We start from the raw sequence: 18,918 nt of genomic DNA, 5'->3' as shown, positions 1-18,918 counted from the left end.
CAGGCTGGAGTGCAGTGGCACCATCTCAGCTCACTGCAACCTCTGCCTCCCGGGTTCAAGCGATTCTCCTGCCTCAGCCTCCCGAGTAATCTGGGATTACAGGTGCGCGCCACCACACCTGGCTTATTTTCGTATTTTTAGTAGAGACGGGGTTTCAGCATGTTGGTCAGGCTGGTCTTGAACTGACCTCCTGATCCGCCCACCTCAGCCTCCCAGAATGCTGGGATTACAGGCATGAGCCACCACACCCGGCCCACATTAATTATTGTTAACAGGCAGTCCTAAGATGAGAGGGAAGTACAGCAGCTGCCTAATTTTTTTTCACTTAAAACAGTGTGTGTGTTGTGTGCATAGAGAAAGATGGGGAGGAAAGGAAGACAGAGTGGAAGAGGGAGAGGGAGAGGAAAAGCAAAAGAGAAAGAATGAAAAAGCAAAGGGGGCTGGGCGTGGTGGCTCACGCCTGTAATCCCAGCACTTTGGGAGGCCGAGGCAGGCGGATCACGAGGTCAGGAGATCGAGACCATCCTAGCTAACACGCTGAAATCCCGTCTCTACTTAAAATACAAAAAATTAGCTGGGCGTAGTAGCACCCACCTATAATCCCAGCTACTCGGGAGGCTGAGGCAGGAGAATGGCGTGAACCCGGGAGGCAGAGCTTGCAGTGAGCTGAGATTGTGCCACTGCACTCGAGCCTAGGCAACAGAGCGAGACTCCGTCTCAAAAAAAAAAAAAAAAAGAGAGACTCCACATTTTAGCCAATTGTAGAATTTTAATTTTTCTGCCTTTTTGTTGCTTAAAAGCAGGCTTTTGTGCTGAATATGGAGAAAATGCTAGGAAAAAATTAGGATGTCTAGATTTAACTGCCATTAATTAGCATGTAATCTTGGGGGTGGGGCTTGAGTGAGAGTTAGAATACCAGTGGTCAGTGAAGATTACTAAGATTTTATGAGGCCAAGGCGAGTGGATCACTTGAGGTCAGGAGTTCGAGCCTGGGCACATGGCGAAACCCCGTCTCTACTAAAAATACAAAAAATTAGCTGGGCATGGTGGCACACCCCTGTAATCCCACCTACCCAGTAGATTAAGGTAGGAGATTCACCTGAAGCCAGGAGGTGGAGGTTTCAGTGAGCCAAGATCATACCATTATACTCCAGCCTGGGTGACAGAGAGACCCTGTCTCAAAAAAAAAAAAAAATTTATGAGACACTGTGCATAGGTGTTGGAATTAGTGCTTTTTTCTTGCCATCTTTTCTGTTTTAGAGAGGTAATGATAAGTAAGAACTTGCTGGGGAAAGTAGCAGAAGGTTAGTGAAAAATAAAATTTAGTATACACACAACACACAGACACATATATATCACATACCCTTGGATATGTGCGTTGGAAAGACAAACCTGCAATGGAAAAGTTTTTACACTGATATAAAATGTGAAATATAATGGTTGAGTAAAGGACAGAATTCTTTTGGGAGAGGATAAACATTTTGCTTAATTGAGATTCAAAGTTAATGTTCTCTGTCATCAAAACTGATTGCAAGTGGTCATCTCTTGATGCTGATCTGTAGTGAGATTCTATGTATTTCATCTTAGAAGATGTCTTTTTACACAGGGACATACTGCATATTCATCACTTGGAAAGCATTTATAGAATTCTCCTGATACTTGCCTTTTAGCATGTCATTACATTGCAGATTAATCACTTCCAATAGAGGGTTAGGTGGAAGCTCCTCAGCTGCACAGTTAAATGGATTTTGATATATGGAAATTTTTTTTGTGCTTGAGTCAAGGTTTGAAGAATGCTAGTTTGAGTTTGAAAAAATGTATCTGCTGCAAAATTGTGTGGGAATGAAGATCTCACTTGTCTTAACTTGGCAGCACGGGTTATGTATAAAGCAGTTTGCTGACTGGGTATGGTGGCTCGCGCCTTTAATCCCAGCACTTTGGGAGGCGGAGGCAGGAGGATCACTTGAGTTCAGCAGTTTGAGACCTGCCTGGGCAACATAGTGAGACCTTGTCTTTATAGAAAATTAAATTAGCCAGGTGTGGTGGCATGTGCCTATAGTCCCAGCTACTTGGGAGGCTGAGGCAGGAGAATGTCTTGAGCCAGTAGGCTGTAGTGAGCCTGATTGCACTACTGCACTCTGGCCTGGGCAATAAAGCAAGACCACATCTCAAAAAGTAAAAAATTAAAAAATAAAGCAACTTGCTTTAATTCAGACAGTATTAGTTGTCAGAATGACTTACCACAATGGAAGTTTCTCATATATATTTTTTTGCCTTACAATTTTAGGCTGAATTTATTAGAAAACATTTAGGGGAGCTTTCATTCTATTTTGTAGAATGGAGGCTACTTCGAATTAAAAGGGGAAAAATTACTAGATCTGCCGCAAAATTTAATTTCTAAAACTCTTCTGTGTTTGGTAATAGTGATTGAGGGTGGTGGTTCTTGTTTAGAAAAAATTCAGTATCAGCCCTGAATGCAAATAAATTACAATAAAGCTGTCACTGCTAAGCCATCAAAATCCTGTGTGGTTGGCCAAATGAGGATATTCAGCTTTTATTACTAACAAATAGTCATGTAACTGACAGTGGTTAAGTTCGTTAGAGCAAATGAAGTTGACCATTGATGCCTGTGGTTCAGTAATACCTGATTAAGATATTTTTCCACAAAAAAACTGCACCAGACTTCAAACATCCTACATTTTCTCAGACTTTGTAAAATAGTCCAACTAAGTATTTTTCTACTTTACCATCATCAGTTGTGACATATCTTAGCAGATTATACTTCAGGTTGTACTAAAATAGTTTTTCTCAGCTGCTTTGAGAATATTCTTGCCTCTAGTTGTTCCACATAGATTATTTATAGAGGGTAACTTTTCAGTCACTTCGAATCAGGATTGGCTCCCCAAATAACAAGTATTGGTAATACCTGTCATCGAGAGCCAAGGAACACCACTCAGAACCATTTGGCTTGTTTTTTAATTGTTTACTAATTTTGCTCCCAGTGTCCTCAACTCTTCAAGCACCGTTTTTACAGAAAGGCTAATGGCGTTTAAAAGTTTATTGTCTCGGCTGGGGTGGTGGCTCACGCCTGTAATCCCAGCACTTTGGGAGGCCAAGGTGGGCAGATCACAAGGTCAGGAGATTGAGATCATCCTGGCTAACATGGTGAAACCCCGTCTCTACTAAAAATACAAAAAATTAGCCGGGCGTGGTGGCGGGCGCCTGTGGTCCCAGCTACTCGGGAGGCTGAGGCAGGAGAATCGCGTGAACCGGGGAGGCAGAGCTTGCAGTGAGCCGAGATCACACCACTGCAGTCCAGCCTGGACAACAGAGCGAGACTCCATCTCAAAAAAAAAAAAAAAAAAAGTCTATTGTCTCAAGACATACATAGTTCTTCAGCTTTTCCAATCAGATACAATTTAATTAACCCACCATTGATAAATGACTTAACTTGGCTAACAAATGGGCCACTTGGAAACTTGAGTTGCAGACTCATTTTTATTTTTGTGAAGAAATTCTGCTGTGATGAGATTTCATTTTAATTTTTTAAGAAATTCCCTCACCATTGCTTTACTATGAATTGGGAATGCTGTGGTGAGTGCTCCATCTGGTAACATCAGTATGTGTTGTGGTTTTTTTAGCACAGCTACGTAGTGACTACAATGCCTTAGCACCCAATTAAATAACATAATCCACACTTTATTGTGTCTTAAAAACACAACATTCAAAGTTCACTTTTTTTGCTTTGACATGATGAGTATGCACTGGTAGTAAAAGTAAATAAAATGTTGCAATACAGCAATAATCGTGACACCCATGACGCTGCCAGGTTGTAACTGCATCTCTATAATTTGTGATGCGCCGAAAAGCAGTGTGAAGTGATGAGAGTACCATATGTAGTCCATCACAACTGCTCAGCTCTGCCATTGTAGCATGAATGTGTCCAGTGATAAATAAATAAGTGGCTATGCTTCATTAAACTTTATGGCCACCAAAATTTGAGTTTCATATAATTTTTATATGTCACAAAGGATTCTTTTGTTTTGCTTTTTTGCAATCATTTAAAAAATGTAAAAAATTATTCTTAGGCCCCAAGCCATGCAAACACTGGCATTGGGCTAGATTTGACCCTTTGGCCTTAGTTTGCTGAATACTGGTGTAGTTTTTCTGCCTTTCCTAATGTAAACATGATTGTAGAAAGATAACCTTACTGGAAGTCAGGAAACCTTGGTGCTCCCACCAAAGTTGTGTGACTGATTAAGTCAGGTGAAATAAATTGGGATTAGGAGCCATGGTGTCTAGTCCTTGACAAGTCATTCCTCAATTTTTTTAATGTAATCACCTGAATTTCTAGTGTATGCATAATCACATTTTGTGTGCCTCTCGGCAGCCATTCCATTGTTGAAGAGGCAACCAACACAGAAAATTGTTGAGGGGTTTTGATCTTTGACAAGGGAAGCATATAGTGTGAGCTCACCAGTCACCCTGGCTTTTTTCCCTGGAGACATTTCCTAGTTTGTGGCATAGGGGAAATAGATCCCAAATAAAAAGTGACGGTCTCACTGGGCTAAGGAAGAAAGGTGGAAGTTTGAGGCCACTAAAGCAGTTGAAGCTTAAGTCCAGGAGAGGAGAGAACCACATAAAATCTAACCTCAAAATCTGCAGTCAGGTCCCTCTAAAGTCATTGACTGACTTCAGAGGTACACATAAGCAAGAGAAGAAACCCAGCAGAAAACAGTAGCTGAAAAGCTAAAGATCTGAGCAGACATTTCAGTATCTAATGCCAGAGAGGCAAAAATGGAAGTTCAAATCCTGCCAAGTTAGAGGGGCCTTATTACACCCTGAGTTTTCCACTGTGGCCCCATCATGACCACTGCCTAAGATTGAAGGCAAAACTAAAACAGACCAGCCCTCAGGAAAATGAGTTACTGCTGTGCTGCTGCTAAAAGGAAACAGCCTTCTTTGGAGAAAAGTATTATCTAAAACTTCTACGATTTTGTATCCATAATTCAGTATTTCATTCACCAAAATAGGATATGCTGTTTTGGACAAGCTAATGAAACTGAATTGACCAAAAACCAATAGAAATTATCTAGTGCTGACAGAAAAAAAAAAATGTACAGAAGAAAGCATGAGAGACTTATGTATTGCTGATAGACAGTGGAAAGGTCTATCATGTATAATAGGAATCCCAGAAAGAGAGGAGACAGACATACAATGGGATGGAAATATTTACTAATAATTTTCCAAAACAGAGATATCCAAGCACATATTAAAGAAGCTGTGTGATTCCAAGCAGGGTAAATAGAGAGAAAACCATATTGAACATAGCTGCTGGAAATCCAAGAGAAAGAGAAAATGTTAAATGCTGTCAGAAGAAAAAATTCATTATCTTCAGGGAACAATAATACGAATGATGGCTGATCTATCACCTGAAAGTGTGGAAGACAGAAGACAACAGAATGGTGTTCTCTTTAAAGCACTGAAAGAAAAAAAATGACAACCTAGAATTCTTTATTTATTTTGAAATGGAGTTTTGCTCTTGTGGCCGAGGCTTGGAGTGCAATGGCGTGATCTTGGCTAACTGCAACCTCTGCCTCCCGGGTTCAAGCGATTCTCCTGCTTCAGCCTCCCGAGTAGCTGGGATTACAGGCATGTGCCACCACGCCTGGCTAATTTTGTATTTTTAGTAGAGGCGGGGTTTCTCCATCTTGGTCAGGCTGGTCTAGAATTCTAAATCTAGAATATCCTTCAATAGTAAAGTAAAATGAAGACAAACTAAAGCTGAGAAAATATATTGCTGATATGCTGGCACTAGAGAATATTAAAGCAAGTTCTTTGTGTTGCAAGAAAATAACAGATAAAAGCAAAGAACTGCGGAAAGAAATGAACAATGGTAAGGATAAATGTGAGTAAATACAAATTCTGACTGTTTAAAATAATAGTTGTGGCTTGTGGGATTTAAAATATGTGGAAACAAAAATATGACAACTGTAGAACAAAAGGCTGGAGGGGGGTGGTAATCAGTCAAAAGTGTATTTGTAATCTCTAGAGCAACCTCTAAATGAAAAAAGAATATATAACGAAAAGCTAATAGAGGAGAAAATGGAATAGTAAAAAAATAATTGATTACTCCAAAGAAATGCAGGGAAAGAGAAAGGAATGAAGAACAGATGGGACAAACAGAACAGATGACAGAATGGTAGACTTAAACCCAACTTCGTCGATGATTATATTAAATGTAAAAGGAGCAAATATTGGCTGGGCACCGTGGCTCACACCTGTAATCCCAGCACTTTGGGAGGCCGAGGCGGACAGGTCACTTGAGGTCAGGAGTTCAAGACCAGCCTGGCCAACATGGTGAAACCCTATCTCTACTAAAAATACAAAAATTGGCTGGGCGTGGGTGCCTGTAATCCCAGCTACTCAGGAGGCTGAGGCAGGAGAATCGCTTGAATCTGGGAGGCAAAGGTTTCAGTGAGCTGAGATCATGCCGCTGCACTCCAGCCTGGGTGACAGAGTGAGACTCCATCTCAAAAAGAAAAGGAGCAAACATTGAAATTAATGCAAAGCTCAGAAGACCTAACTATTATAGATACTGTTTACAAGGGATGTATTTTAAATCTAAGGACACAAATGAGGAAGTAAAAAAAAAGGGGGGGGGGGGTGTGGGGGAGACAATATCATGCACACATTAATCAAATGAAAGCTGACTTGGCTATATTTATGTTGGAAAAAGCTCTAAAACCAGAAATAACACTAGAGGTAAAGAAGGGCATTATATAATGCTAAAAGGATAAATTTAATGGAAAAATATCTAAAATTTTTATATATGTAATAGTATAGGTCTAAAACTTAAAGGAAAGGTTGACAACTATTATAAAAAGTTAAAATAGACAAAACCACAACCATAGATCAGTGCCCCTCTTTCAGTAACTAGTAGAACAAACAGGAAAAAATCAGCGAGGATAAAGATTTGAACAACACAGTCACCCTGACCTACTTGGCGGACATAGAACACTTCACTCAATAATTTCAGGATATATATGCTTTTCAAATATGTATGAAACATTTACTAAAATATACCATATGCTATACCATAAAGCACCCCTCAGTACCTTTGAAAGAAATGACATCACAGATGTCAGCCAAAATCCATTTAATGAAAAACGTGAAAGACTGCCATACTAGAGTATATAACATTGCTGAGAGAAATAAATAAAAGGAGAGATACCATATTTGTGGATTGGAAGACTTGAAATTGTGAAGATATCAATTCTGTCTAGACTTACCTACTTATTCCCCGCTCCCCCCCCCCCCTTTTGTTTTTTTTTGAGGCAGAGTTTCACTCTTGTTGCCCAGGCTGCAGTGCAATGGTGCGATCGTGGCTCACTGCCACCTCTGTCTCTTGGGTTCAAGCGATTCTCCTGCCTCAGCCTCCTGGGTAGCTGGGATTACAGGCACCCGCCATCACGCCTGGCTAATTTTTGTATTTTTAGTAGAGGCAGGGTTTTACCATGTTGGCCAGGCTGGTCTCTTCCTGACCTCAGGTGATCCACCCGCCTCGGCCTCCCAAAGTGCTGGGATTACAGGCATGAGCCACTGTACTCGGCCTTATTCCCAATTTAACACCTCACAAGTTTGGGGGTGGAGGGGCTAGACACAAGCCAATTTTAAAACATATTTGAAAGTTCAAAAGGAAAATCTAAAGAACAAAATTGGGATGTTTATATTATTAGATACCGAGACTTTATAAAAAGCCATAGTAATTAAGACATTGTGGTATTGATGCAAAAATAGACAAATGGGGTAATGAGCTATATAGTGGCTAAAAACAGACCTGTTCCTGTATGGTCACCTGATTTTTCTACAAAGCTGCCATTGCGGTTCAGTGGGGAAAAGGATGATCTTTATGATAAATGGTGCTGAATCAACTGGGTATCTGCTTAGATAAAAACCTTGACCTTTACATCAAACCATACACAAAATTAATTTGAGATGGGTTATAGAATGAAGTGGGCTAAAACAATAAAATATCTGGAAGGAAACATAAGGAAATATGTTTAGAGAAGGCAAGAATTTCTTGAATAAGATGCAAAAAGCCTTAACCAAAAAAAGATTGACTAAGATTTTTTAAGATTTAAATTCATTAAAGAACTTCTGTTCATCAAAAGATAGCATGAAGAGATGGAAAAAGTCCAGTTTTAAAGAATGAACAAAAGACTTAAAACGAACTTGTCCAAAAAAAAAAAAAAAAAAAAGATAACCTAAAGGGTCTATTAGGCACATGAAAAAGATGCTCAATGGCCAGGTGCAGTGGCTCACGCCTGTAATCCCAGCACTTTGGGAGGCCAAGGCGGGGAGATTATTTGAGGTTAGGAGTTTGAGATCAGCCTGAGCAACATGGTGAAACCCTGTCTCTACAAAAATTAGCTGGGCATGGTGGTGTGCACCTGTAATCCCAGCTGCTCAGGAGGCAGGAGAATCCTTGAACCCAGGAGGTGGAGGTTGCAGTGAGCCATGATCATGCCACTACACTCCAGCCTGGGTGATGGAGCGAGACTCCATCTCAAAAAGAAAAAAAAGGGTACTTGACAACCTTGGTCCTTGGGGAAATCAAATTAAATCCAATGAATACTACCATATACCCAACAAAATGACTAAAATTAAAAATACTGATAATTTGCAGTATCAGTAAAGATATGGACCAACAGTGTAAGGAGGATTATGAATTGGTATAGCCACTTTGGGAAACTGATGGTATCTACTACTTAATGAAATAAACTGACCCGAGCAGTTCTACTGCTTTGTTCTATACATACCTAAGATAAATATGCCCATGAATATTCATAGCATTTGTAATAGCCCCAAACTGGAAATAATCCAAATAGAGGAGTAAAGATACTGTCATATGTTCGTACAATGGAATACAGGTTGAATATTTTTTATCCAAAATGCTTGGGACCCCAAGTGTTTGGATTTTGGATTTTTTTCAGATTTTTGAATATTTGTATTATACTTACCAGTTAAGCATCCGTAATCTGATAATCTGAAATCTGAAATGCTCCAATGAGCATTTTCTTTGAGCATCATATTAGCACTAAAAAAGGTTTCGGTTTTGGAGCATTTTGGATTTCAGATTAGGGATACTCAGCCTGTATTTCAAATGACTGTTAAACACATTTATATGGATGTATCTCACAGATGCAATAATGAGCAAAAGAGCATTCTCATGTTTCTTTTTATCTAAAAGTCTAATTCACAAATACATCAAACCAGTATATACTGATAGCAATAAGGATAGTAACCTCAGGCATTACTGTCATTAGTTAGGGTACAAGGGAATCTTCAGGGTTGCAGGAAGCATTCTGTACCTTGATCTGGATGGTGGTTACTCAGGTATATAGATAGTTTAAAATTCATTGAGTTACACCCATAAAGTTAGTATACTATATGTATGTAATATGTTAAAATATTTTCTAAACAGTAGTAAGTATGGTAGATATTTGCTATCATGGGATTTTATCTGGTCTGAAATTACTACATGCTGAAAATTTCTAGGAAATTTTTGATCCAAAAATTTTATGTGGTGAAGTGGAAAAAGTACTGGCCTTTAAGTTAGAAGACTAAGTCTGAATCCCTCTCTGCTGCTTCTCACTCCCATCAGTCTTATAAAACCTGGGCACTGTGATCTTATGTGAGTTATTGAATCTCTGTCATTGTACAGTGGAAATAATAGCTTCCCTTTTCAATTCCTGGGGTGTGAAAAGGATTAAATGAAATGATTGATGTGAAGGTGCTTTGCACCTAATGAAGTATGCTGATTTATAATATTTTTATAATCCAGCAGCATTCAGATATCCAAACACTGGAATCCCTCATGGATGCTGTGATAGCAGTCTAGTTGCCCTGTGTAACAGGTTGCCCGGATGATTTCTTCCTTTTTTCAGAAGTCTTGAGAGTACATAAAGGAGCAGGACTTTTGAATTGGAAGACAGCTGGGATTGCCGTGGGACATCTGCCTTATTCTGTCCAACCTTTGGCTAATTTATTTCTAATTTCTAAAACTCTTGTCAGAGTTTTAAACATTGGGAAAACCTTTAGCTTCTCTAACTGCATTCATCAACTCTTAAGATATGACTGATTATTAAATGCACTTTTATGTGCCACTAAGTTGGTGGGGGGGCTGCCAATTATAATTGTAAGAAGCTTTTAATTGCAAGAGTCTCACAACTTCAGAGATATTAGTTAAGGGAGAAATGTGCATCCTACAGTCAGTGAAAATATAAAAAGTTTCTGTGCAGTGTGTTTCTGGTAAATTTTTAGTTTCTGTGGATTTGCTTGACTTACAAGTTGAAGCACTTTATAGTTCTGTAAAAATGTTACACAATTACTTGAGAAGTCAAAATTATACAGAGGGAATAAAATAAATACTAGGTAAAATATTCACCACTGTCATTTGAATATTTTAAATTGACATACTGAAGTGACCCACATTAGTCTTTTGACTTAGTAGTCAAGTTACAACTAAGTTTTGATAATGTACTGTTCTTGTTCATTGCTGTTCTCTATAAACAACTAATACACAGTAGACTCTCAAACATTTGTTGAATGAGTTAATACAGTTTGTAAGTACTTTTAGCTGTGTGTTTGTTGTCTGAAAGCAGTTTGAGACCTTTAATTCTTCCAAGGCGAATACTTTTTTTTTGAGACAGAATTTCGCTTTTGTCTCCCAGGCTGGAGTGCTGTGGTACGATCTCGGCTCACTGCAACCTCCACCTCCTGGGTTCAAGCAGTTCTCCTGCCTCAGCCTCCCAAGTAGCTGAGATTACAGGCACCCGCCACCACTCCCGGCTAATTCTTGTATTTTTAGTAAAGACAGGGTTTCACCACGTTGGCTAGGCTGGTCTCAAACTCCTCACCTCAGGTGATCCACCCACCTCAGCCTCCCAAAGTGCTGGGATTACAGGCATGAGCCACCGCACCTGGTCACATTTTTTTTTTTCTTAAACTGAAATCTTCCACATTTAAAACTAAAGCTGAGATGTCTTTTTGGTGTTAGAAAAACCCAAATATGCATCAGAAGTAGGTAATTGATGTTTGAGAACAAGCACTAATGAATGAAGCTATATCAGTTCCCCTAATAAAAGCAGTTCTGCTGATCATTGTTTTGAATTTCAGGGATAGTCTTATAAACTAGCATATTTGCTAAAGCACATTTGAATGTTGTCTGTGTCTCCTGTTTATTGCCTCCTTTTTACTTTTATATTAATATATTAATGGAATATATAGCTTTTGCATGTGGAGGCCTTTTTTTTTTAAAGCCTCTTATTGACCTGACAAAGGAATCAGCAATTTTTAGCAAGAAATATTGGGATTTTATTTTATTTTATTTTACTTTGGAGATGGGGGTCTCACTGTCACCCAGGCTGGAGTGCAGTGGCACGATCTCAGCTCACTGCAGCCTCCGCCTTCTGGGGTCAAGTGAACCTTCCACCTCAACCTCTGCCTTGAGTAGCTGGGACCACAAGCATGCACCATCATGCCCAGCTAATTTTTTGTATTTTGGGTAGAGATGGGGTTTCATCATGTTGCCCAGGGCGATCTTGCACTCCTGAGCTCAAGTGATCCACCCACCTTGGCCTCCCAATGTGCTGGGATTACAGGTGTGAGCCACCGTGCCCGGCCTTTATTTTTATTTTGCAGAGACAGGGTCTTGCTCTGTCACCAAGACTGAAATGCCCTAGTGCCATCATAGCTCACTGCAGCCTCAACCTCTTGGCCTCAAGCAATTCTCTACTATGCTAGGCTAATTCTGTTTTTTAAAAAAATATTTTGTTGACACAGGGCCTTGTTTTGCTGCCCAGGCTGGTCTCGAACTCCTGGCTTCAAGCAGTCCTCCCGCTTTGACCCCCTAAGGTGCTGGGATTACAGGGGCAAGCTACTGCTTCCAGCCTATTTTCTTTTCTTAAATGCTCTTTCACTTAAGATTAAATGAGAGCTCAGCAGTAAATTTAAGGTTAAAGGGAGTCAGGGGAGATGGTGATGAGAGGAAATGATTACAAGTTGAGTTCAGTGGGGCAAATAAGGAACTCTTCTCTCTCTCCATGCACCATTCTGCTGTTCCCCTTCATCCCACAAGTTACTGGAAACCATATTATCTTATGGCTCAGTAGTGCAAAAATGCCTCACTCCATCTAAATAGCCTTTAGAGGTTTTAATATAATGATCTATTGGGAATGTAACGATAAGTTAATTTTTAATACATAGCTGATATCTTTTTTGTATTTGTTTTGATCAGAAAGTAGAGATAGGAGTTGCTAAAATTTTGGGGACTGCTGGTAACATTCCAAGAAAGTGTGTGAAGCTAAATCACCTACTGACAATTACTATTTAATCTCCCTTTCTTCATAGCACATTGTTCTTAATGATGCTGTTTTGACATCCTACTAGATGCGAGATAAGCAGGCCAGACCTTAAAGGGTGCGGGCTCTGAAATGTTTTTGTGTGTGTGTGTTTTTTGTTGTTTTTTCTTTGTTTGTTTTGTTTGTTTTTTTTTTTTTTTTTTTTTTTTGAGACGGAGTCTTGCTCTTGTTGCCCAGGCTGGAGTGCAATGGGGCGATCTCAGCTCACTGCAACCTCTGCCCCCAGGTTCAAGCGATTCTCCTAACTCAGCCTCCCAATTAGCTGGGATTACAGGCATGCGCCACCACACCTGGCTAATTTTGTATTTTTGGAGAGTTGGGGTTTCTCCATGTTGATCAGGCTGGTTTTGAACTCCCGACCTCAGGTGATCCACCCACCTCAACCTCCCAAGGTGCTGGGATTACAGGCATGAGCCACCGTGCCTGGCCCTGAAATCTTTTAGGTCTCTTTGGCTACTAGGCCCCAGGTTGGTCACAGGACAGCAAAAAACAGGACTGCATTTCATCAACAGCGGACTTGAGGAGCATCATCAGGAACCAGTAACAATGAAAATAGAAGTCAAAGATCATAGAATAACATTATTTTAAACCATGGGACCAAATAGGGTAATTTGCTGCCTGTGTGACTTTTCTGATTTTTAAAGTGTGGGCATGACTCTTTTTGAAAGATTATTATGAGTAAATTTTAGAAAACTGACTGTTTTATTTATCGTTTGTCAGTACGAGGATGTCGTCCAGGAAAGATTGTGCAGATGACTGAAGCAGAAGTTCGAGGCTTGTGTATCAAGTCTCGGGAGATCTTTCTCAGCCAGCCTATTCTTTTGGAATTGGAAGCACCGCTGAAAATTTGTGGTATGTAAATGGGTAAAGTTGGAAACAACTCTTTTGAATCATGTTTTTCCTCCCATGTTTAAGATCTAGAGAAAACATTTTTTGAAATTTTTGTATAAAACAGATCAGTAGGCTTTATTAAATAAAAGTGTATAAAAATTGAAACATAAAAATGACAAGTTACAGACAAGATGAAAATACTTGCTATATATCAACAGATAAAAGGAGTTCTATTTATAATATATAAAGAGTTCTTATAAATAAGAGAAAGGCGATACAATATAAAAATAACATAGGAAGAGGAAGGTCTTAGAAGAAATTCAAATGGCCAGTAAACATAAGGACGTCAGCTTCTTTTTTTGGTAATCAGTGATGTGCAATTTAAAGCAAGTCTCCAACTCTAGTCAGATTATAAAAAAATACCAAAGATTGATGTTTAGTGTTGTCAAGGATGTCAAGAAAAGGGCATCATAGTACACTGGTTAGAAAAAAATAGGTGTATAATTTAGAGGGTCAATATGGCGATATCTGTGGTCTTCTAACTTTGATGTTATTTAAATTTGTTTTGAAGATTATACTACTTTATACCTTGTATTATTTTAAGTTTTACAGTGACTTTTGTACAGTCCTTTGTACAGTGCCCAGCAGATAAGAGATACTCGCTAAGTAAATGTTTGTTTTTTGTTTGTTTGGTTGGTTTTTCTTTGAGACAGAGTTTCACTCTTGTTGCCCAGGCTGGAGTACAATGGCACAATCTTGGCTCACTGCAACCTCCACCTCCCGGGCTCAAGTGGTTCTCCTGCCTCAGACTCCTGAGTAGCTGGGATTACAGGTGTGAGCCACCATGTCTAGCTGACTTTTTGTATTTTTAGTAGAGACAGGGTTTCTCCATGTTGGCCAGGCTGGTCTCGAATTCCTGACCTCAGGTGATCCACCCGTCTTGGCCTCCCAAAATGCTGGGATTATAGGCATGAGCCACCGCGGCTGGCCAGTAAATGTTTGTTGAATGGATCAGTTAACTTAGAATATCACACCTTCAAGTAAGAGGTAGTAGTTCAGAATTTGGGGGAACTAATCAATCCCCTGTATAAACTTAAGCAAATGTAGTTACTTAGAGGTGATCTTAAAATGATTAGAATTAAAGTATTCTTTGAAGGTGTTTTTTAAAATGTAATATAGAAATAACTTGAAGGTAATGGAAGTTATTTGTACTACATATTTCTAAAGGTTTACTATTTGTCTCCATATTTGGTGTTAAAAAGTGACGTAAGTTAAACTACCAGATAATAAAATTGTTTTAGTTATCTATTGTTGTATAATAAATCATTCCAAAACTTTGTGGCTTACAGCAACATTAATTTACCATCTCACAATTTCTGTGGGTCAGGAATTCAGGAACAGCTTAGTGGGTCCTCTGGCTCTGGGTCTCTCACAAGGCTCCAATTAAGGCGTGATCTCGGGCTGCAGTCATCTGAAGGTTGAACTGTGAAAGGATTCAGTTCCTTATAGACTGATGGACTAAGAGCCTCAGTTCCAAATGAGCTGTTGGTCAGAGGCCTCCCTCAGTTCTTTGCTACGTGGGATGCTTCATTAGACAGCTGGTTTCATCAGCGAGCATGGAAGAAGGTGAGAGAGTGCAAGCAAGATGAAAGTCACAGTCTTTTGTAACTTAATCTTGGAAGTGACAGCCCATCTCACTTTTGCTTGTTAGAAGTAAGTCACCAAATATAGCCCATACTCAAGGGTAGGGGAGGATTACACAGGATGTGAACATTGGGAATCATTTCATAGAAGCTGCTTATAACAGTAACCAATTTTTCTAAAACTGACTCTTTCTCTTTTTAGGAGATATTCATGGACAGTATACAGATTTACTGAGATTATTTGAATATGGAGGTTTCCCACCAGAAGCCAACTATCTTTTCTTAGGAGATTATGTGGACAGAGGAAAGCAGTCTTTGGAAACCATTTGTTTGCTATTGGCTTATAAAATCAAATATCCAGAGAACTTCTTTCTCTTAAGAGGAAACCATGAGTGTGCTAGCATCAATCGCATTTATGGATTCTATGATGAATGTAAGTGAAAATAAAGACTTAGAAAAGTAATTCATGGAAACATTGCCTAATAATTTTCTGGTTCAGAAGAGTTCCTTTGATTCAGAGTTTTTTTCAAAATAAGATCTGTCAGGCATAGGCCAGGAAGAGGAACCTGAAACTGGGAAACGTGTTACTAATTAAATTGGTTCCTTGAGATCTCCTTGGTCATATTTCAGATTGACTGCAGCTTACTTGGCTGAAGAGGCTCTTTTAAAATTAGTTTATCTAGTAAACTATCCAGGTGAAACAGAAGTCACTGTAGGCAGTGGCCCTTGGTTTTCTAGTGTCCATTAAGGTTTTAGCTCTCAGCATTCTTGTGGTATGACAGCTTTTATTAGTCCTGTGTCACAAGAATTATTGAGAAGTTCTGTGAAACTATTTAAAAGTCAAAGTTTAATATTATTAGAATTTAAATCTATGTCTGTAAACCTTGAAAGACAAAGATACTGAATACTCTGGGGTATCCTTATTTTACTCTCTTTTTCATTAGTAGGAAATCACCGATTTGGTGTTGTATGTTTCCAAGTGTTATTATTAAAATACCCTACTAGGTTCAAATATGGTCTTTTGGTTTTATTAGAATACGGGAGTAAATATTTATTTGGTTAATTACTACTTAGAATCAATTATAATCTTCAAATTGAATTTTTTATTGCTGTCTTCCCTATTAGAATCTACTTTTGCTTTTTTTCAATCCTTAATTATGTTAGAGACCTATTCAAACTCGTATCTCCTTGATTTATATAATGATTTGACAAAGTTTGAGGGTATGTTATATGTGCAGGCACTATTGTGAACACGGTGCGTGAAGCAATACACAATACAGATGATCTCTGTTCTCATGGAGCTTACATTTTTTTTCCCAAGTGTTTCTCCAGCATTGATTGGCCTTCCTTGTCCAGCCAAATAGCAGGTCATCGGCCTAGCTGGGACTGTATGTCCTTGTAGTGAAAAAAGGCTGTATCAGGCTTCCAATGCTTAATGAAAATAGCCTTTCTTTTTTCTTTTTTCTTTTCTTTTCTTTTCTTTTTTTTTTTTTTTTTTGAGACGGAGTCTCGCTCTTTTTGCTCAGGCTGGAGTGCAATGGCACGATCTCAGCTCACTGCAACCTCCGCCTCCCGGGTTCAAGCGATTCTCCTGCCTCAGCCTCCCGAGTAGCTGGGATTACAGGCATGCACTACCTTCCCTGGCTAATTTTGTATATTTAGTAGAGATGGGGTTTCTCTGTGTTGATCAGGCTGGTCTTGAACTCCCAACCTCAGGTGATCCACCCGCCTCGGCCTCCCAGAGTGCTGGGATTACAGGCGTGAGCCACGGCGCCCAGCCATGAGCTTACATTCTAATAGAAATGATTCTGTATTTGATTTTGTATTGTATTTTTATTTCTGAGATGTAGTGTGTGGTTTGAATTATTTAAATCAGACTAGCAGAGAGAAAGTGGGTTGGAGTACATCAAACTACAACATTCTTCCTAAAGCTACATCAGAAATGGAGGTATATTTTTAAAGGATAAAAGATGGGCAAGAATGTCTTTGGGGATAGAAATAACATCAAATGAAATAATGTATGGGAGAGCAACTTGTAAACAGTGCTTTGAGTTATGTACTTACTCGTTAAGGGGCAGGTTGTGGCATAAAAGCACAGAAAGTTAGTACTTGTGTCTTTCATCCCTTCCCTAGCTTAGTAGTTGTACCTTATTACCAAATTCAGGAAAATCGAGTAACTCTAAAAAGGTGAACATACACTTGAGGTTGTCTTTGTCGTAGCTTTTTATGCTAGGCTACAGGAAAATTATAGCCTTTGTGCCTCTATTTATACTTGCTATAGTGCCAAGTTGTAATTCACACAAAAGAACACTAGTTAAACGCTTGGAAATTTTCCTTCCTTGGCAATAAGTTTATACTGTGTTAATCAATGCATTAGTGTTAAAATGGACAGTTTCCAGAGGCACCTTTTCACTTCTGCTTGCTTGTTTGGCTAGGTATTTAACTAGTCCACACACTGAACGGAAAAAAATGAACTAAGAGCCTGTTAGACTGTTTAAAAATTGCTATATTATAGTGATCTTAAAAGACAAAAATTGTTTGATGTATTTCATAAAACACCTAGCACAATCTTTGGGATTTTTTAAGTGTTAAATTTGATTAGGTTTATTTTATTTGTCAGAAATACTATGTATTTATGATGTACAACATGATGTTTTGAAATATATACATTGCAGAATGGTTAAATCCAGCTGATTTAACATATGCATTACCTCAAAAAGTTAGCATTTTGGGAGAAAACAACACTTAAAATTTACTCTTAGCATTTTACAAAGATACAATATAGTGTTAACTGTAGTCACTATGTTATACAATCGATCTTCTGTATTTATTCCTACTACCCAACTGATACTTTGTATTCTTTGACCAACATCTTCCCATCCCACCCCTACCCCCAGCACAATCTTTGAAGTCTTGGTAACTTTACTGAAGGTATCGAATGTTTATTGTAGTTGTTGCCTTTTTGAAAGTATGTAAATAACATCTTTGCATTGTAGAAAAAGTTCTTCTTTATAGATAAACATAAAGAAGAAATGAAGAAAATTGAAATCATTCATAATCCTGCGGCTTTGAGATAACTGATGAGAACAGTTTTAGATTTTTTAATTTATTCTATCTGTTCTTTTTATAGGCAAACGAAGATTTAATATTAAATTGTGGAAGACCTTCACTGATTGTTTTAACTGTCTGCCTATAGCAGCCATTGTGGATGAGAAGATCTTCTGTTGTCATGGAGGTAGACTAGTAAATTTGCCTTACAGATTTTTTTTTTCATCTATTATTCGGAAAATACCTATAATAATCAAGAGGCTGTGGGAAAACAAAGCAGTGCTTGTATGAAAACTCAAGTGATTAAAACTGTTTTAAACATGGCTAAACCTCTTTTAATAATTAGAAATTTATTTATAAATGAAAACGTAATGCTTCTTTAAATACAGTTTCACATATAAAGAGTGTAACTAGAGTTGTTTGAGAAAGTCTCCTTTGCCTCAAGTTTTAACAGAAAGACACCCCTGCTATTTATTAGTAAAAATGAGAGGATCGTTTTCTTCCTGCCTATATTGAAATCTTTCATCAGAATCCAAATAAAATTGAGTTTCATATTCACATATATCAAGAATTCTAGGCTTCATATAATATATTTGCTTTAGTATTAACAAATAATAAAATAATCTTTGGCAGATTGGTAGGTTACTCTGTATGGCTTATGAAATAAGCTTGAAGTTTTTTGAAAGTTTATTTGAAAAATTAATGTATATGTCTAACACCTAGCTAGTAGATAGTGTATGATCTGACCATCTTGAAGAGTTAAAAACCTGTTGCTAAGATATATTTATGAAACAGATAATTGAGTAATAAAAGGTATTTAATATGTCAGAACTTATTAAGACACTATGAGAAGTCAGGAGGAGGAAAGACTGGGTACATGTGTATATGGAGGCATGGGTTTTAGAGGATAAATAGGCTTTGGAGAAGTTAAAAGGATTTGAGACACTCTTTGTTGTCTAGTTTAGGGAATG

At 38.5% G+C, this 18,918-nt stretch overlaps 1 protein-coding gene across 1 annotated transcript in view; it reads left to right on the top strand.

The window, feature by feature from the left end:
- PPP1CB (protein phosphatase 1 catalytic subunit beta) overlaps positions 1-18,918 on the top strand; it is a 49,406-nt gene that overhangs the window by 12,087 nt on the left and 18,401 nt on the right. The window contains exons 3-5 of the mRNA XM_019021242.4: positions 13,146-13,277; positions 15,102-15,332; positions 18,030-18,134. Of these exons, the coding sequence (XP_018876787.2) occupies positions 13,146-13,277; positions 15,102-15,332; positions 18,030-18,134 (468 nt within the window). The remainder of the gene's footprint in view (positions 1-13,145; positions 13,278-15,101; positions 15,333-18,029; positions 18,135-18,918) is intronic.

This window comes from Gorilla gorilla, chromosome 12 (assembly GCF_029281585.2).
Source record: "Gorilla gorilla gorilla isolate KB3781 chromosome 12, NHGRI_mGorGor1-v2.1_pri, whole genome shotgun sequence".
Taxonomy (NCBI): Eukaryota; Metazoa; Chordata; class Mammalia; order Primates; family Hominidae; genus Gorilla; species Gorilla gorilla.
The sequence above is the reverse complement of the archived record's forward strand: the minus strand, read 5'-3'. Positions and strand labels throughout refer to the sequence as shown.